The following is a 25,468-nucleotide window of genomic DNA, read 5'->3' as shown; positions in this document are numbered from 1 at the left end:
AATGTCAAAGGGTAAGATTCTGCCCCAGGGCCAATTTTGCCACCAAAATGGGGCCAGCTTTCAGTATTATAGTCTTCTCAATTGTCTTCAAATCCCTTTTCTTTCACATGCTGCTGAAGCTTCTGAGTTTGTGTTGTATTTTTCTGTGGGTCATGGAGTTGTGCTTTGGGTGGATTTTCTGCTAGTTGTAATTATTCATAATAGTCATAATCTTCAACAAGTTGCAAGCTAGGTCCTGAGATACTGCCTTTGCAACAGAGAGACTGGTGAGGTCATGTTTTTCTGAGAATGGGATCTTCCAGATTTGCAGGAAGCTTGTGACTACAGTTACACTTTCTTCATCCTTTCTTGAACTCCTGCACTTTGTTAGACTGGTATGATGATCTATTTTGTTCTCAAGATCATTTTTTTGCATGGACCATATTGCGTTGTTGTTCCAGGAATACAGTCCTGAATTCTACCATTATAGTAGTAATATTGTATCAGTGTTCTAAAACCTCGTTCATATAATGCTTTGAACATTGCACATTTTCCAAAATACTGGTGACACTATCTTTGTTTCACCACCAATAATTTCTGCTGCCTTGATCCAGAACAAAGGCTTGCTCAATGGTTTTCCTGTCTCTGCTGTTAATGTTGAACCCAGTCAAGATTTTGTGGTTGTCTGTTTCTTTTTGTCTTGCCAGAACTTATATCAAGTTTTTGTCTCTGGCAATTTCTGCTGCTCTATTGCTTTTATTTATGTTGATAACATTGTCAGAGGCTGTGGTCCAGCTTATTCAGCAGTAACATATGAAGCAAGCTCTTTGTGCTCACAAGACACAAATCTTTGTATTGTTTCTAAATGTTTGGCAGTGACTGTTTGCTGAGAAGTGGTCTATAGACCTTGTCCTGCATTGCAATAATATTTACCCAATGAGAAGTCCCCTTTCCAGTGAGAGTTCCATCTAATCTGTCAGTATTGTTCCAAGATACATTTGTAAACACCTGCTGCTGAATCTCAGCTTGCAATTTCCTATTTTTGAATAGCTTACTATCTTTACTTCAGGAGAATTTAATACAGTATTGTTTTCCCCTAGTTGAGAGTGTAATACCCCATGTCCAAGCCAGTTTAATGTTAGGATTCCTTCAGCATGGCCAGTGAGTGTTTTCACAGGCTGTAGTAAAAGTTTATAAGGTTTGTTTTGGCCACATGTCAGTGAATAATCTGTGTCCTGAGTGCAAGGCTGAATCAGCATCTTCACCCTTTAAGAAAGACATTTGTTTTCAGGATGGCTGCTTAAAAGCCCAAGAAAGGATCTTTTCAGGTCATCTCGTAGTAATGAATGATTTCTTGTGTGCATCAGATGGGTGATAAGGTCATGGAGATGATTTAAGGTGTTGTTGTATGGCTGACCAGATATGGAATAATGTTTGCTATATGCTGAGGATGACGTGTGAAGACGTCATCTTTGAAGAGGTTTTGGGAACTCTAGTTGTCTTTGTAGATTCTGGTTTTTTCAAGACCAAACCTTTCACTGTGAAGCTATGTGGAAAAAAACTGACAATATATCCTTGCCATTTGAAAAGACATGAATGGTGTCTTGTAACTGACCTCAGCTCCTTTAGAAGTTGTTTTTAGTTCTTTCAAGACTTGATTTCCTCTGTGTGTGAGATCCTAAATCCCTGCCAAGGTTGTCATCATAACAATTCGCTTGTTTGGAAATAGTTCAGCTTGTTTGGAAACCTTCTCTGATGTACTGGAGAAGGTTGGCATAAGGTCCCATTTCAGCTCTTTCATGCTTATCAATATCTTGTTCACTAAGATCATCTTCATTTATCTTGACTCTTGAGTAATTCTTGCAGCAAGATGCATGGTCATAGCCCTCTGCAGATACTGTGCCATTCCTTGAGATTGCTAGGATCTCCCTTCTTACATGCACACTCTCGGGACCTCTGATCTGTTCTTATTTGTGTAGCTTTGACAAGCTTCCAATGTTTTTGTTTATTTCACATACTTAACATTTCCAAAGAAAATGCATTCTGGTTTGTATTTTCTTCAGGCTGATGTCACTCGTGTTGTCCGTAGACCCATCATTCCTGCCTTTTCTGTGGTTGCCTATTTTAGGTTTGCCCTTACCCATTAGACATTTACCAGTGTCAAGAACTGAAGTATGATTACTTGCCTTAGCAGCTACAAGTAGAGTCAGCCATGATTCCTGAGTCTATGGCATGACTAAATGCTGTTAATCACATTTAAGTGATGGTGAATGATGTATAGGTGAGTTTGTGTTGCTGAATGCTGACTTTCTTCATCTTGAAGCAGTCCCAGTGAGGTGTGATATGATGAAAATGTGATATTTTGTTTGTAATAATTTGCTGGTGTCTTGATAAACTGATGAAAAAGAGGATGGGTATAAAGGATCAGAGAAAGGATGATAACCTACTGAATGTTATGAGTGCCACAACACTATCACCTATATTCCATAACCAGAGGTATAAATGTTACCTAAAATCACTATGAGCCTTCGTTCCTCAGCTGATACTGACCAACACCCCTGACTCATGGGGCTAACAGGATGTTGAAGGTTATGAATAAATAAATGATAAAATAAATGAATGAATAAATTCAAACACAGCAACTTTTATACACTACATGTAATATTGACACCATGCTAAGTGACTACATTAGATCTAATTCATGTTTAAAAAGCATGTTCTATTATGAACAGACCTGCATAATTTAAAAGTATTGCAAATGACACAAAAATGTGTTCCATAGCACCTAGTCAATATACACAGTTTGCCTGCCAAACCATATGACCCAACCAATTGCAATTCACATACCAAGGAATTGTCACTTAATCAACATATGCTAATTATCACTGTTTTGCATATTGCCTTAATGCTATTAGTATATATTCCCCTTGCACCCCTTGGTTTTACTGCCAAATCAAATGACGGGCAATATTGTTTTGCAATTTAAATAGGGCATCAACTAAAATGTGGAATACTTAGCATCATTTCCAAAATTAATGACAAAAATTGCTGTGCTTGCCCCACCAAACTATACAGGTTGGCTACACTGTGCAATAATTGGATTCAGGGCTGACATACCACAAGCATTTTGAAATCAATAGCTGTAATGTAGAAGGCATCACATTTTCAGAGTATAGTGACTGACAGTCTATACCACTGAATACATTGGTGTGATCTGATCCATGTAAAATGAATCAGTGGATTTGAGATGTCTCTGCCCTAAACTGATGATTTTGAGGGGGGAAAAAAAACCATGAAACAGGAAACAGACTGAACTCATAATAGTGCAGACAATTTATCCGGAGCCAAAGTCTTTTCTGTCTCAGTTCAAAAGAGTATTTTTTTTCCACAGCATTTAATATCAGTGATAGGAGACCACCACTTGGTACCCCAGGATTTTTGTGTTTTGTGTCACAATGATTATAATTTTACGATTACCCTAAAAATAATTTCCCTCCATGTGGGCCTTTCTGTGGAACTGTCTCAGAGACTGGCTGAAGAGAGCCTCTTCCTGTTTGCTGCTCTTTGATTATGTTTTGGCTGCTCATTACAGAGAAGGAAATGGGAGAGCATACAGATTCAGACCACTGACATTTATTCTTTGGCAGAAAGAACATGTCTTCGTGTTCAATCGATATCAAATATTGAAATAATGCACATGAGCTGTATATAAGGGCTGTTACTCCAGTTAACAAAATCACATTGTCTACCAGTATGAGAGGGCAAATCACTGTTTGATTTGTTAGGCTATTTTAGCAGCCAACCACCAGCAGCACTTCAAGTGCCTGTTTCTGTATGTCTTCACATAATGATCTGGGTGGTACGTTTTCTATTTTAAAAAATCATTTCCAATCGTTACTAAAATATCCCATTGTTTACTTTGATCTTTGTAGTGAAAAAATGCATATAGCCTTCAACTGGGTGGGATACATTTGTACTATCAGTCCTATTGGCGGCAGATGGTGCTACAACTTCAGGCTGCCAAGTTATGGACTGATTTGGCTGATCTCCTGCTCCAGGTGTAGCTGTTTGATCCCTTCCGGTCTCCGTACTGGAATTTCAACTGCATGACGTCATTTACTCTGCCAACAAGAAACTTTGTCGCTAACTCTAAAGGAGAAACATTTTTCTTTAAAGAAGACAGGATTTGTCCCCGCATTCTAAAAGAGGGCTTGAAAACAACATACGTAACGGTGTGCCATGCATATTTCAGTTAAGACAAAGTAACTAGGAAGCCTGGACCATCATGTGAACTTTTGCAAAAAAATAACACCCAGCAATTAGATGGAGGAACGGGAAGGTGAGCACTTTGTTTAAAACAAACGAAATAGTTCGCAAAACAAACAATAAACCGATGAATTTTTCACTGTAGCTATTGATTTGCTTGTTATTTTCTGAAGATGATTTCCAAGTGAAGCGGCTCTAAAAAAAAAAACGCTTTAACAGATACACACTGATAGATCGCGAACGAACTCTCGGGGCACGAACCTGTAGCTATATCGCGGTCCACAGGATGGCCAGCTAGCAGGACAGCTAGCGACCATGTCGAGTTTGCTACGAACGTGTTTCTTTCCACTTGACATTATCAAAAAGACTGAAATATAACATAAAGTATTCTTGCGCAAAATTCTTGCGGGGTTAAAAATTTGCGCATCGTCCGATAACACACAGCTAGACACCAGTTGCATTTGTTGTTAGCCGACAAAATCATGGTGCGTTCTTGTAGCTTGGATTTTTCTGTAAGTGTTTAATTCATTTTTGGACACGGTCATTGCTTATTTCTTTTACACGTTTCATGTATAGTTCTTTGACAAAAAAGGTAGCTGATCAAGACGCCAAGAGGAAAGGATGCAAATGTCGCCTTTGGGCAGCGGTACAGAAGTTGTTCTTCGCAAAGAAAATGAAGGTGTTTTCACTAGATAGTTTGCATAGCAAATGAGAATTTTACTCACTGATTTAAAAAGATTTCGTTCTGTTTTTGCCTCAGAGTAACTGGAATCCTTAACGTAAACCATATTTTTTGCCACGGTCACTTGGACAATCTTCAAGTATTACATAATAATAAAAACTAGTTGTTTTTAAAGTTCAAGGTTGATTATTTATTGTTAGGCACATCAGAATTCGCAACGATCGACGAATGTATCTTTTTGTTTGTTTATTTTTTATGTTTTATTCATTTATATTTGGATGAAAAGTAAAAACAGCAATGCATGTTATGCTTATGAAATGTGCTTAATAAGATACAGAGATTTAGTGGTATTCAGCGTTGTTGACTGGGAAGTGTTTGCACTGTTGCACCATGTTGTCTTATTTTCAGGTGAAGAAGGGTGCCACTGTGCGGGTTGCGGAGGGAGGATTCAGGATTCATTCTACGTTAAGGGTTTCCAAGAAGCCTGGCACAACGCCTGCTTTCAGTAAGTCTCTCTTACTGACGCTGTGTGGTATCTCGTTCCTGAATTTAGCCTGTTTCCGAACCAGTATTTATGTCTCCCAAGGCCAAGTTGTGCTTGTTGATACACTGTTGGATAAATGTAACAAGAACAAACCGGAATACCACACGTAGTGGCAATCCGAAGTGGGAATGGGTATGCCCAATAAATTAATGATTAGTATGTTCTCTGGCGGTGCAAATTGTTTTCATTCATGCTGCTTGAATTGGGGAATAAATTGGACTTTCAACACAGGGGCCTGGTGATAAGAGCAGTGTTCATCCTGATTCCAGAATGTTGGGAGTTTTCCTCCATCTATGGCACCCCAAAGACTTTGAACAGAGTGCTCCTTGCTTTTCTGCGTTGGCAGTCATTATTTCAAAAGACTATTTTTTTTGTTAGTATTGGCACTCTTAAAGACTGTAATTCTGTCCAGAAGGTATACTGGACAATCAGATGCTTGAAGCCACAGAAGTCTGGATAGTAATCTCAGAGACAGCTAGCCACCCAGTTTAGATGGGGCTCTTACTGCATTCTTTCATTTTTATGAATAAGTTACATGATCCAGCCTCACAAACCTAAGTAAGTGTAGGACTTAAGTTGAAAAATATCCTATCCGCACAAAGTTTGTGATGTGTATAGGAAGTGTGATAATTTTATGACATGAGAAGTAGTTTGGTCGCAGTAACCTTAGTTGTTGTCTTGGTCACAGTTACCTTTCCAGGGTTTTTTGTTAGTGTATATCAATCTTGGTGGAGATTTGATATTTCTTCAAACCAGAGGCTTTGTTTGTTTGAATGATAAGAGGTGGCAGGTTTTAAAACATACACAAAAAACTCATTGTAAGGCTTTGGGTGCTGGGCTGCATGGTCAATCGTAATGAAATCAAAGAGGTCTTACATTCATGGCTTACAATGTTGAGTTGGTACTGCTGCCTTTACTGGTGACACAAGTTGGAAATAAATTACACATATTTTACTTACCGTGAATTCGGAAGCCTTTGCGTCTGTATAATAGGATTTAGTGACAAACGGAAGGGTCAGCATTTTTTATGCCATGGGGTTGTTGTTTTTTGTTCTTTTTGTTCGGTAAAATGAATTGCATTGAAATTGCTGCGGACAATGGTGTGTTTTGTCAGTCAACGCACAGGGACAGACTTTTACAGACACGCTGTGTGTTCTACAAGCTGTTGATTGTGCTTTTTAAAACCGTACAGGTGTTCTGGAAGTTTATTCCCATGGAATTGCTGTGTGTTTGGCTCTTCGGGCCATGCCTTCGCGCAAGGTTGGACTCCGCAACCATCCATTGTATTGCTCTTGCATCTGTAGCCACTCTGTAAACATTTGTGTAATTAGATGGAATACCTAGTAGGGGTTTGGATCTGTTGATGATGATACAGTAGAGAACGAACCTCTTCACTCTGAGACTAATTTCAGGGAAACGGCAAGAATATGAAGAGTTCTTCTCAAATTGAATAGTTTTCTTACGTGTGAACATATTCTCAATTTGTTTCCTGCAACAAGTGTCATTCTTTAATGTAGTTAATAGCTGATAAACTATAGGGAGACAGCATTGCTAAGTCTCAAGGCTACCACTGTGAAAGGATAGTCTACTTGTGTTTTCTCCAGCACCCTTTTCATCCATTTTTTTACATCTTGGAGAAACATGCCATCAACCATAAGCTACACAGTGGTATTTCCAGTAAAAAGCAAACAGTGTCATTTGTCATTGTCATTTCTGTTTTGCCCAAGTCTTTGTGAATATGGCTTGGTGGAAAGACACTTGTGAAGGCTCCATGTGCTCCCTGAAGAATCTCTGTGGGAGACAATTACACTTTGCTCTCTGTGCTCGGGGCCCTGTGCCTACTTGCGTAATCATTTGTAGACTATTATGTGCTCAGCACATTCTATTCACAGAGCCTTGGCCCAAATGCCACACAAAGTGTATGGCAGAGTGTTATGTGGATATATAAAATATGAAAAGTGAAAAGTAAAAAGGTAAAGTGATGACACTCATTGAACCTCAGAGGCTGCTTGCTGGCTTTCTTTTGAGACCAGTGCTTTGTTTGTGAGAAACTGGGAAGGAATTTGATGAGTCACAGACATTCTTTTCTATTTCTTTTTTTTTTAATGAGGTAGAAGCCAACACATTCGCTCCCAATTCGGAACAGCAAGTTGCATAACGAGTGGGGAAAATAGAATGTTTACAAAATAGAATTGGCCCTACATAATATAGCTGAGGCTGCAGTGATGTAACAGTTTAAGGGTAGCCGGGATTGTTTTGAGACCAAGGAACCATTTGCAACCCTACATTTAATGTGCTTGGAGCTTGATTGCATTTGTGACCAAAGTGAAGCTTTGTTAAGCGGAGGTAGAGTTTGCTTGTGGTGCTCGCGCAAATGTCCCGAAATGACCCAACATTCAGACGGGGCTCTCACTCCTTTGCTATAACTGCCTTTTTTTAAAGCATCTGTCGACTACTTCAGTCTATTCATAGGCATATCTGTTATGCAGCTGTGCGCCTCTCTACCGTGTTACAAACCCTTCTTGTGTTACTCTGCAGAGCCTTGGATTTTAGCATCTGCTTCGGAAAATGTATTCTCAGCCGGACTACCGTACTGACGCTCAGCCAAGCGTGGTGGGGCTCAGTCTTTGGCAATCTAAACCCTGGACGAAAATCAGGCTTTTCCTGATGAGGATAAGCACACTTCTGGTAATACGAGACAAATTCCAAGCTCTTGATTTTTTTTTTTCTTTGGTTGTTTATTTATTTAGCAAAGTCAATAGGAGTTCCTTCACTTTAGCGAAAGGGGTTGGGGGATGGGGTGCGTGAAGATTTTTTTTTTTTTTTTTTTTTTGTGTCAAGCAGAAAGTCTTTTTGTGTTCCTATTCTGTTTTCTTCCTGTCCATTGTCCAGTAATACCCCCTACGGTGTGTTGCATTGTAAAAGGCTGACGTTATCCGTTTTCAGTAAACTTATGCAGTTGGATGTATGGGTCATAAGTGCACTCCGGAGTGCTGTGGGCTGAGCTACTGCATTCCCAGACGTCGATTCAGAGACGTGGGTCTGGGATATCAAACAAAGCATAGACCTGCGTATATTTTCTTTGGAGAACCAGTTTGAAGTCAGTTTGTATGGATAAACCCTTTGGGTTACATTTCTCTTCCTTTAGGATTATAGTACACAGATTATTCCTTTCGTAGGTTTGGGTATACATTTTTTTCCCCCCAAACATATAGGTCTAGCTTCCTCTATGTTGAATGTGTGGAAACAGATTTGCAGATGAAATGTTTTTGCATAACTAATGTTCTGCGAAGATAGGAATAGTATTTCTGTAAAAATAGAAAACTAAAAAAAGAATAGCATTTCCATACTGACTGTTGTCAGAGCCTTTTTATGCCTGCAGTATGTATTCACCTTTTAATATGGTATAAACGAACCAACTGTGATATAAGAGCAACTTGGTTCCTGCTGATATACGTGTCCTCAGACACACAAAAAGACACGGTGTGTAGGCAGGAAGCATTCCTTTCCCTGCATATCAGGCAGAGAAGAACTCGCATTCAGTGGGTCGAAAGCAAAGCTGGTGATGCGCAGAGGATCAGAGGTTGATCGGTTCGTGTAGCCGGTTTGTGTTTTCCTGCCCACAGTCCTTCCTCTGTCAACAAGGCAGGCTCAGGCTGAGGAAGAGCTGGGTGGTCAGCATTTAACAAGGGGGCACGCAACAGAAAGGCCGGCCGTCACGTATTGGAATAAAGCTCCACGAATGGCTGCGCGAGGGGCATTGCAGCAAATCCATCTGAGCCCACAGCCTCTGCAGCCTTGACTAGCGCTCTTAACTAATTGCTGTGCTTGTGGCGCAGATGGAAGTCTTTAACAAGGACCTTTAATGTAGTTTTGTAATCCCTTATGCTATTTGCAAGGAAGCCAGAAGGCATTTCACTTCATCACTTTCTTACTCAATCACTTCCTTGGTAAGGGGAGAACCGCCTAGAGAACAACACACACCCTTAGATAAGGGCTCATAAATAGAATATGAGAAATGCTCCATTCTTAAGACTCAGGGGTGGCTTTAAGGTACATTCTCATGGTAAAAACGGGCTGTGAATGACCGTACCGTAGCCTAAATATGCCTAGAATTTCCTCTTTGTTGTTCCTTCTGTTTATTTGTAGAATTCGGGATGTGAGTAATTTTTTATGCCTTGGTAGCTGATAAAGAAAGGTAGCAGAAATGTGGTCATGTTGATTTTTCAGAAGAAGGTTGTTCATCTTGAAGTGAGAGCTTATAATTGAAAATGTCCTTTCCACCCAGGCTTAATTTGTGGAACATTGGGCTTGAGCTGTAAATTTACACTGTGGTTTTAGGTGAAATTCCTACCTACCTTGGTGCACACCTGGTTGTCCTCCGTCAGACCTTGCCCAGTGAGGCTTTACTAAGACATTCCTGATGATCTGTCACCGGCACAGGTGTGCTCTTTATCCAAACCTCTCATGTGTGCCTGTTCCCATGACGGTGTTGTTTACTCACAAACACACTTTAGCAATAAAGGTAATGTTTAACAGTTTGAGCCGCTGGTCCAGTTTGGGGGTTTTTGTCCGGTTGTTTTGTCTCCCCCCCCCCCCCCCCCCCCCCAAACTGGAGCTCCCAATCTCGTCAACATTCCTTTAAACAAAGAAGCAATTTGGCAGATGGCCAATCTCGGCCGTCCTGAGGGGCGCACTCCCTCCGCCACTGTGCGCTCTAATGTGATGTTTATCAGGAAAGGCTCTCGGCACTGATGAGGATTTCCACACTGAACCAGGCTCTGTGGGAATGGACGGAAGTTTTGGCCTTTCTTCCCCCTCCTCTTTTCATCTGTGTGTGTCATGAGCACAGGCTGCTCCGTTCTCTCGCCCTGCTCCTTTTCTGTCCAGTCACTACAGCTGCCCTGTAGATTTTCATCATCTAATACATACAGAGCCTTTATTTGTCCAACCCCAATCAACACGCTAAATTTGCCTTATGGAATTAAAGTTGAATATTGCCTCTCTGTTGTCTGAGAAAATAGAATGAATCACAAACAGAGAATTCTCAAACCCATAATCTCAGGGAATGGCCAATTTTTTTTTTTTGTTGTTGAAGGCAGATTAAGAGGGATCAGCCCAGCCGTCATCCCAGATATCACTGTGATCCGTGAAGCTTGACGGCAGCCCCAGGCTTGCCAGGAACGGGCGGTTTTGACTCATGGTGTCGGGGAATCAATGCAGAAGGGGGCCCCTGAGAGACGCAGATGTCGGGAGGTCTGAGAAAAACAGTAGCGTGTGCTTTTGTCGCTGAAGCACCGCCGACCCTCGCAGTCCTGGAGCGGTGAGGTGTTTCCCCTGCCGTCCCAGCATTCCTTCGCTCTTCTCAAGGCGGGAAAACTGAATCGATCGAGCTTCCTTTTGTTCGCTCCACGGGTGCCACCATTTTGTCGCTCAACCCGCCGTGCTAGTTAAGGTACACGAGTAGCCTGCAGGTGTTCAGTTCTCTCCTGGCATCTTAAGCATTCTGAACTCCGAACATTCCGTCTCTTCTGTTTTTGTTTGAAGCCATAAATTTCGGCCAGATTTGCCAAGTCTTGTTCGCGTGGACAGAATAGATGGATTGTAGCTTCGAGGGGAGAAATGAACATGGTGCAGAGTGTTTTTTTTGTTTTTGTTTTTTTGGTGCCGTCTCCTTTGAAAATCCGTTCTGAAAACCTTGCATGTGCATAACAAGCATTGTTCTGCTAGGATGTCACATCAAGTGAACATCACTTGATATTCCTGCATCTTAGCAAAAAAAAAAAAAATGTCGGAAAAGGGCTCCAAATACTCCTTGAGGTTGTTAACTACTCACAGGTTTTATGTGATTCAACAGAATTTTCTCTTAGAGAAAATGAAAATCAAGACTTGCTTTCTCAGGAGGATTTTTTGCATTTATGCTCACGTTTATTAAATCTATTTGAAATAACCAGTGACATTAAAGCTGTCCTGCAGTAACGGCAGCTTATCAGTTGTCCTGCTGTGGTGGCTCAGTCCAATCTGTGATTCAACATATTTGCTACAGCCTGACACTCAGCTGACTGACTTTTTCCATACCTTTTGCCAGTTTTTCCTACAACAATGTGAATCAGATGACCAAAGTTGCTTTGTTGTGTTATATCAAACTTGACTACTATTTTTTTCCAACCCATCAAAATCCATGGAGAAGAAAGTGGGGGTGAAAAAAACATTGCTAACGTGGGCAGTGATCTGCAGCCCATCGTCGGACTTTAATCCATGCTAAGAACGTTTAATTCAAACCCTTGCCGGCAAGAACTTGTTTTTGTTTATGCACTCCAAAGGTCCCTTGCATTCAGTGGTTGTCTTGGTTTCTGTTAGAAGTGCAGCAACCTTTTTTCTTCTTTTGAAACAAGCGAATACATTAAGGCAAAAAAAAACACTGGCTCATAGCTGCACACACATCTTGTAAAAGCTGTGTTTACTTGTGAAAATTAGTGGTCTCAGGCAGTCTTTTGGTAGCAGTGCTAATCAGAAGAATACGCTGGTTTGCTGCTGAAGGAGTGTTCCCTTCCAAGCAAATATAATTTATATGACTCAGAGCAGTTATCAAATGCATTTTTGATTCCTTTATGTGACTTTTTTTTTCCACTGAAGTGCTCAGAAAAGTAATATCTTTATTTCAATCAGCTGTTGATAAAATCTTGATTCCTCACTCCACAGTGTTGTAATAAACACTCCTCCTAGTCCTCCCTCCCTCCCCTGGGAACACTGAATGTCATATTAGAAAGCAAGCACAAAGAGATCAATGATGAGCGTGAGCAAGGATAAACCTGGAGGTAGTGCAGAGGCAACAATACCCCAATATCCTAGGTACACTGAAAGAGAGCTCATTCGGCCTGGTGTAAGCTCCCTGCTCAGTCCTCCGCTCTCCATTTTACGCCCAAGACCTCACCCTTCAGGTAAACATGCTGTGTCGTCTAGAGTCCCTGTAGCGGCATTGTTCTTGCCCTCATTTGCATGGCAGAGCAAGCCGCAACACGCACGACCTGCACATCTCACGTTTAGCCTCGCAAATACAGAGACGTGTGCTCTGTTCTTGGGGTTCGTTCTTGAAAAAGGTTCCAGCAAAGTATACTATAAGAGCAAAAGTACAATTTTTCCAGATTCATTTAAAGACTTATTTCTTTAATTGGGCTGGTATCAGGAATTGTGCAGAATGGCAATTCCTACTGTCTAAGCACAACTGCATGAATTCCTGAACTATCTGCCCGCTACAGAAGTCTTGATCAGATTTTCTGTTATCTCCCTGAGCAGTTTGTTTTTTTCTAGATTCATTCTTGTGAACCCTGTTGTTGAAACCCTTTCTCCATATCAAATCTCTGCTCAGACAATGAGAGAGCTCGGTGATTAAGCTGTTGTGTAAGGGCTGTGGACGCGTTGCTAAAAACAAGTATCATGTCCCAACAGGTTTTAAGCATCTTGGGGAAAGTCTGGACTCTGCTCTGGCCTCTTTTTTTTGTCTTTGGATTTCCTTGTAGCTTTCATTTCCAAGTTTACCCAGGAATTCCTTTGCAGATAGATGGAATGTACTTTCCCTTCCCCCTGCAGGTGCTCAGAGTGCTGTGACCACTTGACAAACTGGTACTATGAAAAGGATGGCAAGCTCTACTGCCGCAGCCATTATTGGGAGAAGTTTGGGGAGCTGTGCCACGGCTGCTCCCTGCTCATGACTGGACCGGCCATGGTGAGTCCTTCAGCCGCCATTGAGGAGTTCTGCACTCTTCAGAAACGCCTCCGCCATATTCATCGCCTATGTCAGAAATGGGCTTTCCGTTAGTGGAACTGGCAAAGATATACAGTGCTTTCGGTTGATGCTCCTCAACTGCCAGTGTCCTACCACTCAAGAGCCCTTCTTGTGCTTAATAGAACATCTGCTTTGCTGTGGTCTTACAATCAGGAGCCAGGCCTGAGCAGTTAATGTTGAGTATAGTAGTGGAACTGTTGCAATCAAATGCATTTTCTGACCAAACCACCAGTCTGATCTCTGAAAAACAACACGTCATCTCTAGAACTTTGGTGAACCTTTGCCATATCTACCAGCATATGCTGTCACTGCCGCTGTACGTGCCCTCGGTGTCAAGAGAAGAGTGTCAGCGTTCGAACTGGAAAGTGTACCCTCCTGTTAAGTCCAGGTCATTTGTGCTGCTGTGTTGGAGGGAAAGGGATAACAGTTCTGTCATCCAGGCTTTGCACCAAACGCAGTCATTATGCAAGCATTGTTGCATAGCCGCAAGCACCCTTTGCAAGATCACAATCTGCAGTTTAGCTGACAGAGGCGGTTTACTAAACCTTTCGCTCGTGCTCTCCTCCCCCCCCCTCACCCCCAGCCTCTTCCCAACAAAATACTTCTTAACATGGACGCATTGAGCAGCCCGCTCCCCAGACATGTTCTGAGTTAATTTGAAAGGAAGTGGAGCGGTCTGGATATGTTCCTTGTGCTGGTATTCTCTGCGGCAAACCCACGTAAATATTACCCACACGCTACCCACAGTGTTTCAGTATGGTCTTGGAAGATCAGATATCTGTTATTAAGGCTACATGAAGATTTGAGGCCCGAGTTTGTCAAATTTATGTTTATTTTATAGGATCATGGATGATCTCATGGTCATGGAAATGGGAGAGTTTAACTGAAGGTTTCATTATAGTTTGTGTTTTGCACAATGGTGCCATCACTGCAGTGGAATTGAGTTGCATGGGGTTTAGTGCTGTAAGTTGCAACAAAAGTACTTGGTTACAGACCAATAAAAACAGTCAGATTTCCAAAGGTATCCCTGCAAAAAACAGGTCACACAAAAAAGAGTCACTGTTTTTTAATTGGTTTAATGTAGAACCTAAAATGAACTTGTGTGAAGTATTTCAATAACCAAACAAAATAATAGGTCTCTCTATTTAATCTTGGCCACATTGGTTAAGAAACAATGTTGCCAAGTATTTTTGGCAGTGTTGTATCGCGGCTTCGTGCCCCATCCCAGAATCAACTTGGCATAAAGTGTGTGGCTGTTTGATTCCCAGGAGAGCCACAAGGAGCAGCTACTTATGGCTGGTATGTTTCTGCTGAGGGGAGGGTATGAAACACCATTTTGTGCTCTAATGAGGTGACTGTGGTATGCAATTTTGTATTTAAACGTTTGCCTGATTACTTTGTTGTGGCTGGAATATTTTACAAGTATAGCTTGGACACGCTTGTAAATCTTTCCAAATTAGATCCCTTTTTGTTCTTTTTTGGGGGTTTTTCTGACCTCTGCATAACAACAATGGCTCCAGTATGCTTTGAAAGGTATGCTGTGCATCTGAATGCCTCTGCTTACTACATGCTCTGGGAGTCAGTGCTTAAACAGAAGCCTGTAGAGTTGGGTGTGTCACATAGCCCCATTGCCCTTGCCCCCAAAACTGTTTATGACTGGGGCTGACACAAGCGCCTGAGGCAGGAGTTACTCCACAGTGACTGCAAAATGACACGCGCCGTTATGGTGCTGAATTGCATGAATTGCATCATGGTAATGGGAATGCACTTGCAGGAATCCCATAAATTCAGCCCTGACTTACAGGTCACCTGGACGAGGAGAGCGGGGGAGGGTGCTTACTCTACATCAAAGACCAGAAGTGCGGATGGGTTTACATTTTGTCCCATTTTACTTTTTCATTACACATTAATTGGCGTCAACGGTCTTGTAGGTCTGATGTCTGTTAAAAACTTTTGTCACACCATATCTGTGAAAAGTCGATGAAGATGGATTCTCAGTAATGTGAATCATCACTTTTATTTAGCCACTTGTCATGGGAACATTCCAGATAAATAAAAAAACAAATGGCACCATTCCTCCTTGCTCTTATGGGCTGTTAATGTTTTCTGTCGTTTTCTGAAAAGGAAGTCCACTTGTCATTGTCGCAAACTTTATCTCAGCACATTCTCCAGGCCTCCCACACCAGCAAGTTTAGCTCTTCCAGTGCCTGGCTGAACACATCATCACTTCAGAGTCAGGAATGAAGGTCCAGCCCACGTGAAGAAACTTTGGAGGTTGTACCTTGGCTCAGGGCCAGTGAGAGTGTTTGTGTGTGTCTGAGAGAGAAGTGAGAGAGCAGTGTGATTGGCAGGACAAAGCCTGGGAACAGGGTGGTGTCTGACATCATACCTGAATTACTGAGACACAGGGAGAAGCAGGTGTTAATGCTGGTGTTTTCGGTGAGCAAGCAGTCGCCGTGCTGCCACGGTGTGAGATGAGAGATCTGAAGGGCGAGATCGCAGTGGTGTTTATCTGACCATCCCAATGAAAGGATCCAGAAGAATAATGAGACACGTTGGCTTCTGCTTCCCGATGTGTCCGCAGGTGGCCGGAGAATACAAGTATCACCCAGAGTGCTTCGTATGTTTAAGCTGCAAGGTGGTGATTGAAGACCGGGACACGTATGCCTTGGTGGAACGCTCCAAACTTTACTGGTAAGATGAACATGCTGTAGCCTGTGTCTTACTTGTACCAGTTCTGAGTTTGATTGAAGCAATACCTGCATTTATTAGTATGTTTCATTTGAACTGCAGGTATAGCTCATACTCTTGAGGTTAAAGGGATTGGCTGTTTGCATGTATTGCGTAAAAAGGAATTCTCGGTGAGGATGAACAGGATCTCTGTCCTTGGCAGATGTTTTTGTTTGTAATGGGAAGGGTGGCATTTTGAGATGCAATGGGACTGTTGCCGGAGGCTCCTCGGCTCTCGTTTAGTGTACCCATTTTCTCTCTCATAAATTACGTCGCTCTCCCTTCCCTCTGCAGTGGTAAGTGCCACAAACAGATTGTCTTGACGCCCATGCTGGAGAAGCGGTCCCCCGACTCGGCCCTCGACTCCTTACCGCACACTGTCACGCTCATCTCCATGCCCGCCGCTACCAACGGCAAGAGGGGCTTCTCCGTGTCCGTCATCAGGGACTGCGCCAGTGGCACCGCCACTGTGCAAGTCAAAGAGTGAGTTTGCAATAACTTGGAAGGGCAACTTGCAACTTGTAATGAAAACAATTGCGTTCGTAGGAAAATACAGCATGCATTGTCAAGGGAGGTTGCACATTTGCAGATGGTACTCATCAGTGCATTTAGCCTTCTGTAATCAAAGTTTAACGTTACCCCAATATTGTATTGATGTCACAGATCTTCTAAGACTGCTTCTGTAATGTATATGCTTGGCTCCTCTCAGAGTTTTGGGAATGCACATAAGTCCGGAGGTACGGAATGCCATCCACGTCGGGGACAGGATTCTGGAGATCAACGGCATCCCAGTGGGCACACTGATGGAGGAGGAGGTGAGTTTCCTCCATCCTTGACAGCATCTTCTTTTCCTTATTTACTCATTGAGCATTAGATCATTCAATGGCTTTGAGCTGAGGTTCCTTGCAGTCTTACTACCCCCGCCCCCCCAACATCCCCCATTTATTAAGAGAGATCTCCAGAGTTCTCAAACATGATCTTAGTTTCCAGTCACCTCTTGGAAACCACAAAGAAATTGTTCTTTTTGAGATTTGCTGAGGCTTGTCATTTCTACTGTGACAAAATTATGCTCTTATATTCAGAGACCCTATTGATTCATAAGATTGTTTTAATATTCAATCCAGGGATCCAGGTTTAAAAAAGGCCACAGAGTATTAATTTGCCACCTTATAATGTGGCTATGGAAATAATTGTGGAATTTCTACTGTTCTTGGTACTGTCTTTTTAAAAAAAGAGTAATATAAAACACACATGACATGGATTTAACTTTCAGCATAGGTCAGAGTGTATTGTTGCGCTGTATAATTTTCCTATTGTTTACATGTTCTTGAGCATAGAAAGGGTGGTGTCAGGAATGGCTCTGATGCATAGTTTCGAGTTGTCACAGCATTCTGTGCATTTCAACTGTCTTCCCAAATTGAGGTTGATTTCCTACCTTTCCTGTTTTCCCATGTAGTGAATTCCCCATACAGTTTACAATCTCATGTTTCCTTGTCAAGCACCATTCCACAGTCATAAATTGTCATTAAAATGGAATGCTTCCTATTACTTGGGTTTTTAGCTGACTTTAAAACAGGCATATCTCTGGTCACACAGAGAGCCCCCCCAAGTATTTGTCCTAGCTCTATTGCTGCTTATTATACCGTATGTTTTTCCTGCTTGGGCAGATTGTTCATCACTATGGTTTTATGCTTCACTATTCACAGAACATGTCCACATTTACTTTAGTTAAATATGATACTCTACACTTTTTTGACTTCCTGTCTGCTAGATGACTTAGTGGACATTTGGTTGCATTCTTGAAATTGAATTACAGAAATTCTTGAGGCTATGTTGATTGGCTCCTACTATTGTCTGCACAAGGACATTCTTTATCTAGCTTGAAAGCCTCCTAGCTAATTTGTGTAGGCTGTGTGTAAATATATTGATAAAGTAGTTGACTTATGGCACTGATTAGAATGATAGGAAATGCAACTCAGTGATTTTGTCAATAAGTAACTACCAAAACTAGATTTATTAACAGAATTGGATTATCCATTTCTTTCATTGTGAAAATGTACCTCTGCCGAACAGTGTTTCATTGGGTGTATATACACAGGAGATTTAATTCTGATTTGTGTTCACAGGTGGAAGACCTCATCCACCGGACCAGTCAAACACTGCAGCTGCTCATCGAGTATGATCCAGTCAGGCAGCGATTAGACCGGCTTCGGCTCGGGTCTTCACACAACCGCATCGGGGTGCCAGCAGCCTCCCGTATGCGTCTCTCTGTACCTTCTGGAGCAGTGCTGGAAAGGACGGACAGTATTGAGGATGGTACCCTCAAAAGGCGGTCACTGAGGTATAACCAGACCATGAATTTTTTTGCATGAGCTGTGTCAGTTAAAGAACACCTGTGTCTGAGTATAGCACCCCTTTTCTACTAGCATGGGGGTGTGAAATTTTTTTGGCCTAGTAATGAGTTCTGATGCAGGGTCACTGAGACTAAGACTGAGGGTTATAAGACTAAGGGAGAGTGACATAAAGCCTTACCCCATAGTAATGACTCATACAACCACAGAATGCACATCATTGTGAATTTCTGCTGCTAATATAAAGATATATCTACACAGAAGAGAACTAAGCCTGCATTCATGCTTTTGTGGAAAACAGTGGCCATTTTGTGACCTCAATGTGTAAATTGTCTGAAATTTAAAGGTGTGCGTCCCTGTCTTGAAAAATATCATTGTGTTTGTTGAGGGAGGATTTAAAAGGAGATTCAAATGTCCTCCCTCATCCTCTTGATTGGCTAGCTGCATGCCAGTGTTTCACTGTAACCAAGAAAAAGTGGAGCATAGTCCAGCTTTTTTTTCAGCACTGCTTCAAATTAGGCAGTGCCTGCTCTTTGCAAGACCAAGTGGAGCAGCCCGTAGTGTGTTTACCATTCTCCATGCAACTCTATGGTAGTCCCTGCATTGATGTGAGGACCTATGTTTTTTCTTCCAAGCCCTCCGTGGTTACGACATACTTCATAGTGTGATGCCAATTTTTGGTTGATGCACAGTAGCCAGGTATCTCTGTCTTTTTCTGATTTAATAATGCAGTCCTATGATGGAGATAGATTCACTGCTAAAACTGGGATGCTTTTCAAGGTTTTTGCGCACCTTCGATGCACCTGGGTTTACTACAACATGCTAGTAGAAAAGAGGTACAAGATAGACCTGGCACATCATATGCATTTGTTGAGTGCATGGTGTGTTTGTCATTTATTGTTTTTGGCATTCATTAATGTTTGGAACATTCCATAATTTCCGTTTTGAGCATTACTCAGTTTAGTAGATTTGTTTATCATGCAATTTATGAAAATTGAGATGCGATCTTTGTTAATGCCTTAATCATATCATGATCTACAATCTGTAACAGAGTCTGTAGGAATTAAAGCAATATTCTACCAAAACAATACAAAATCCTGTAAACATTTTCTTACTCAGGCTAAATATGGCTAATATTGAAGGATTTCTGCCCACTTTGTTTTCTCTGAAAAGCCATCCTAAGCCTTGAGTTTCTTTTCTTTGTTTTGAGGGATAATGTATTGAGTTGTAAGGGACTGATGTCACAAAAAACTGGACTAAATTGTCTGAGTAGTATCTTGGATTCATTTATGGACTTTCACCCGGAGCCATCTCCATCCCCGCAGATATTTAGTATCGATGAGCTTGGCACTGAAGCAACTCAAGTCTTTGTGATACATTTGCTGAAAAAGCAAGACCTTCAGTGTAGTATAACATAAACTTTAACTGTGTTCCTGTTGTATTTATCCTGCTTGGCCCAAGGCGCAGCAACAGCATCTGTAAGTCCCCAGGCCCGGCCTCCCCGAAGGAGCACCCCATACTGTCCCGCGATATCGGACGCTCCGAATCCCTGCGCTCCTCCAGCAGCTGTTCCCACCGCATCTTCCGCCCCTGTGACCTCATCCACGGCGAGGTGCTAGGGAAGGGCTTCTTTGGCCAGGCCATTAAGGTCAGTTTCTCGGGGAGCCTCTGTTTCATCTAACAGCCCAATGTCATGGAACACTATGTGCTTGCTAATGCAAATATGCATGCACACGGCTGGCGGAACAGTTCATCAAAATCATCCGACACTGTTGCTCATTCAACTTGAATGATACACGTATGTTCTATTGTGCTGGAAGTTGCTCTCGATAAGAGCGTCTGCTAAATGAATGTAATGTATGAGTATGTATGTATGTAACTTGCATACAAAGGAATATTAAATTGCGTGGAAGAAAGACATACCAGCGTGGAGCATGTGACAAATCCAGGACCTCAACTGCTTGAGACAATACAATATTCATGAAAATCTGAGCCACTCTTAATTCAGAATTATTTCACTGTTTAAGGCGTGATGTTAATGAGGTCCTTTGCTGGATCATGACAGGTGACGCACAAAGCTACAGGCGAGGTGATGGTAATGAAGGAGCTGATTCGCTGTGATGAGGAGACCCAGAAAACCTTCTTGAAAGAGGTCAGTTCCGCACCCACAGGAGAAGCACCATTGACCTCAGGGATAGAGGTGTTCAGCTGCGCATGAAACTGTGCTTTATAGTGCCCACTTATCCACAGAGATGTTGTGGAAATAGACTTTGAACTGTTCTGGGAAGAGGAGGGCCATGAAATGGCATGTGAAATTATCAGTGATGTTTGCATGAAGGAAAGAAAAACAATCTTGAATGTGGGGAAGTTAATTATGGAGATACTGTGGTGTTATGAGCACAAGAAAGTGGGCTTAAGCAGTCTTTTTCTTCTCTCTTCCCCTAGGTCAAAGTAATGCGGAGTTTGGAACATCCCCACGTCCTGAAATTTATTGGAGTGCTATATAAGGACAAGAGACTGAATTTAATAACGGAGTTTATCGAGGGAGGAACACTGAAGGATTTCATTAGAGACATGGTGCGTACTGCAGATAATTCACTTTTCCTGCACTCCCATAGCACCCAAATACCCTCAGATGGCTGTAGTCCCTCTAAATATCCTGTTTTTCGATAAAAAGTGGTATCTGCATGTCATTTACCTGAGGTAAACTCGGTTAAAGAAGATTTTCGTGTCCTTTGTGGCTTTGTTTGGCTAGTTGGAATGTAAGTCAGGAAAATGAGTATCGGGACTATGTAGTGCTGTAAAGTCCATTCCCAGGTAAGATCTAAAGGGAGTTTTCAGCCTCCTGCAGTGATTCAATTGCACAGCATTCATCATCCAGCGCTAAGGAGTGAACTGGCCTCCTTGGCCTCCACAGTGTGATTGAAGTTTCACTGCAGGCTCCCCAGGCTTTGCACTCTCACTCTAATGTACAGACGTATTTCACGCTTGTCTTGGAAAAGTCTCACCCACTACATAATTGGTCATCTGGTCTTTAACCTCCCCTTTTCATCCAGTGGAGCAGATTCCCAGAACACCCAACACAAATCAGAGGCTGTTTCCTCAGTTTTTTTTTTCCTCCCCTTCTGTGCTGACAGGATCCGTTTCCGTGGAAGCAGAGGGTCAGCTTTGCGAAGGGCATCGCTTCTGGAATGGTGAGTGGGGCAGGCCTCTCTGAGACATGACACAGGACGTTATTGGCACCGGTATGTGCTGGTTTAGCCATGTAAGCCAGTCAGTGTGCAGAGTATGTGAAGCGCATGTAATCTCTTCCCCCCCCAAAAAAAGCCTGCGGTGCACTAAATCCAGTGTGTGAATTGTGGTGGCCAGTGGTCTCCAAGGAGACGTACTTTGTTGTCACTGTAATGCCATGCCCCTCTGAGCCCACGAGGACCATTACACAAGCATAGCACTGTCCTCACAGTGAAGAGGGCGACGTGCAAGCTATAATGTTGGGGAGGGGGGGATCTGTAAATGGTCAAGCCAAAAGAGTGAGACTTCAGTCTGTAGCACCCCCCAACACCCCCAGCTTTATCTCTGAAGTTTATTCATTCTGTTTCTTTATCAGGGAAAATAGTGTCTGAACTTTTGATGTGTGGCGCTACAATTACCTATAAGCTTCTCCAGTCCTGGTGCAGGTTACAACATATATCCGGCATATAATGACACACCCAATAATGCTCACTGAACATATTACAAAACACCTAACAACGCAAAAACATGTATTTGCTATGTTACGACAACATACCGTCACAATAAATAACATGCTGAAGAAGATGGGAGAGGAATTACAAACAATATTAGGCAGGGCATAAAAGAAATTCCATTTCCCTGTGTTGTTAAAATAGGTCATCGCCAGATTTTACAGCAAGCAGTATTTTATCTTGATTTCACAGCTGTGTGTGTATGTTACTGCTGTTGTTATTCCCTTCACGGTGTTTGGGCTACCTCAAAGTGACTGTTCTATTTTTGTGCCATTATTTCAGGCTTATCTGCATTCGATGAGTATCATCCACAGAGATCTCAACTCTCACAACTGCCTCGTCAAACTGGTAGGTGTCTGAGGCATACTGTTTGGGAGGCTGGGTCATCTCGGGGGTGACACAAATTCAGGAGCGGGGAAAGCGCCTGATGACCCCAAAATCCACTCAGTCCTGCCCTGTCTCCAGCTTTGTCTTTTCCCACACCGTGTCCTGCACAGATAAACTCAGGCTTCCCTGACTACAGACATTAATCGGTGGTGCGAGTTTGTGGAGACCCCTGGTGGTGGAAATGCTGCATGGTTGCAAAATAAAGGAGTGCAGCAACGTTGTAAACAGCAGGCTCTCCCTCCTGTGAACCCAGCTGGGATCTTGTTGTTCCTCATCCATATACTAAACTAAAATGCATCATGGGAAGGCCTTTGGCAACAGTGTAGAGGGAGCCAACTGGCGCTATTAGGATCAAACTGTCAACCAACAGGAATTAGTGGAGTGAGTTTACCCCAGAGCAGACTTTGAGAAGTCAGAAGCAGCCAAATCTGCACAGACATGGGATTTTGAGCATAATTAAATCAGCAGATTCCAAGCACCAAGAAACGAATCAATTTAGCTCTTTAGACCGACTTAATTAGCTCCTCTCGCCTTTTTGGGCAAATATGTTTCCCTCTGATTGCCATCCAAGTAGCTTTACTGGTGTTGCTGTCCCATAAAAAAAAACTTTGGATAAAAGCAAACTTGGATGTGTGCAATCCAAATCCTTCTGAGATAAAGCATTACAGAGTGGCCTTTTGAATAGGTCATTCCCAAGCAAAACTTGACATTGGCTTGTTATGCTCTGCCTGCTGGAGGTATTCTTAGATTAATTCTGTGGAAATTCACTCATGAACGCCACTCAGTTATCAGATTTGTGATGCACTAATACTTTTTGTATTTCTCATAATGTGGATAGTATTTTTATTATTAAACATTTGCATGAGTAGGCTTTTTAAATGGAAATAGCATGATATAACACCACCACAAAAATGGCAATTTGACACTGATCTCAACTGATCTCTATGTGGTAGATGTGGCCGAAACCTGCAGTGATTTCCTTATGGTTTGTTCAGGACTAATCTGGTGCTGCCTTTTGTAAATAGAAGTAAAGGAGCACACTCGTGGTAGGAGTTCACCTGACTCTTCCTTTCCCCTTCCCCAGGACAACACGGTCGTGGTGGCAGATTTTGGCCTTTCTCGTCTCATCGTAGAGGAAAAGATTCGACACCCCCCTCCAGAGAAACCCAGCAATAAGAAAAGGACCTTCCGGAGGATTGACCGGAAAAAGCGCTATACCGTGGTGGGGAACCCCTACTGGATGGCCCCAGAGATGCTGAATGGTGAGCCAGGCATCCTTTCCTGTGCTCCCATCACCAACCTCATATTTGACTCATCACTCTTTAGGATTCCAGCATCTGTATACTTACTTTTTTTTTTTTTTGCACGTTCTAGGCAAGCGCTACGATGAGAAGGTGGACATTTTCTCCTTTGGGATTGTGCTGTGTGAGGTAAGATGCTGTTCACATACATTGCTGTGTTGTGTTTGTATGCTCAGCAATAGCACTGAGTGCTTAGAGCCCGTATCTGATTGCCATGCTCCTGTATCTGTAGTCGGTCTTATCAGTGATAGTACACAATGTTCTGACAGCATGCAAATTTCCACACAATGCCAACAATCTGCTCTTCTGTCCAGAGTCCTACCTACTGAAAACGAGAACAAACTAGAGTGGAATTCAATAGAATATATATATATAAATCCGCCACCCTTAAGTTGTTGTACCCTGAAAAAGAATCTTTTGAACTGAATTTCTACCTGTTCTTATGGCTAATCATTTCACCACGTTTCGTCCAGTCCATCCACACATTTGCTTAGTTATCGTGTTCACTGACAGACAAAGGAGGGTTGGTAAACTCTGCTCCATGTGATAACCACCATTTCTGTTCTACAGATTATTGGGCAGGTGTATGCAGACCCAGAATGCTTACCCAGAACCCTGGACTTTGGACTCAATGTTGAAAAATTCCTGGAAAAGTTTCTTCCTCAAGACTGCCCACCTGCTTTTTTCCCATTGGCTGTGGCTTGTTGTGACCTGATCCCTGAGAACCGGTATAAATGTCATACTTTTTTTTTCTTACAATCAATGATGTATTCAGGGGTTTATGAAATCGACACGTTCCATATATTCCCTGAATTTTTACAGCTGGACAATGTAGTTGGTTCAGCCTTTCATCATTGTAGGGATATAGGTGACATGGGGTATAGGTTGACGATATCTTGGTGCACTCTTAAAAAAAAAAAAAACAAATAGCAGGACAGCAACAGAAATTAACGGCGCCAAATAAGGGAGAGCTTTCAAACCCCACCCCCTCACTTTTCACTCCACAAAGCCACTGGAAAACCACTCCTAGATAGCATCACAGTCCGCTTTCCCAAGAACATGCCTGGAAGCAAATTGCTTTCTTATGTTTCCTCTTGAGGCGAGCTCTCTCTAGCCTGCCTGTAACCCTGTCATGTTTCCTGTCACACAGGCCTGCCTTTGAGAAGCTTGAAGACTGCTTCGAGGCCCTGGCCCTCAACCAGGAGCTGGGCATCCCCCTGCCAGCTGAGCTGGACGAGCTGCACCAGAGCCTTTACCGCCTGCACGGGCCCGACAGAACCAGCCAGGCCCAGAATGCCGCTCCGCTGCAGCCTCCCGACGGGCCAAGCCTGGCTAACAGCGGAACCTAGCCCCTCACTAAGTGCCCCCCCACCCCCACCCCCACCCCCACCCCAGAACCACATGTCCATTTCTGCACTAATACATGGGAGGGTGAGGGGAACAGACAAACTCTGAACTGGACCTCTGTTTACAAAGCTCGACCAGTCTCCTCACCACGTGGATGTTGACTGTAGTGTTTTTCCCTACGAGTGGTGTCGTGGCAGCTGATTCCAAGTGTTCTTTCTGCACCTGCAGCGCAAGTATGTGCAAGAAGCAGAGATCGACCAAGAGGAACATTTCAATGCCAAGTAGTTACCTTTTTATTGTTCAGGTTTTTTGCCTCCTTCCCCCCTGCCAAAAAGGCACACACCAAGACAAA

At 42.6% G+C, this 25,468-nt stretch overlaps 1 protein-coding gene across 1 annotated transcript; it reads left to right on the top strand.

Annotated features, from left to right (window-relative positions):
• The first annotated feature begins 4,095 nt into the window (after positions 1-4,095).
• On the top strand, positions 4,096-25,147 carry limk2 (LIM domain kinase 2). The gene is made up of 16 exons (XM_036526945.1): positions 4,096-4,318; positions 5,336-5,432; positions 13,062-13,197; positions 15,842-15,951; positions 16,282-16,470; positions 16,697-16,802; positions 18,114-18,328; positions 19,800-19,986; positions 20,404-20,490; positions 20,784-20,915; positions 21,476-21,532; positions 22,364-22,429; positions 23,553-23,730; positions 23,843-23,898; positions 24,340-24,497; positions 24,920-25,147. The coding sequence occupies exons 1-16, from the start codon at positions 4,303-4,305 to the stop codon at positions 25,116-25,118; spliced, it is 1,989 nt and encodes a 662-aa protein (XP_036382838.1). The 5' UTR covers positions 4,096-4,302; the 3' UTR covers positions 25,119-25,147.
• The last annotated feature ends 321 nt before the right edge of the window (positions 25,148-25,468 follow it).

Source organism: Megalops cyprinoides, chromosome 4 (assembly GCF_013368585.1).
Source record: "Megalops cyprinoides isolate fMegCyp1 chromosome 4, fMegCyp1.pri, whole genome shotgun sequence".
In the NCBI taxonomy this organism is placed as follows: Eukaryota; Metazoa; Chordata; class Actinopteri; order Elopiformes; family Megalopidae; genus Megalops; species Megalops cyprinoides.
Note: the sequence above shows the minus strand (reverse complement) of the source record. Positions and strands in the feature narration are given on the sequence as shown.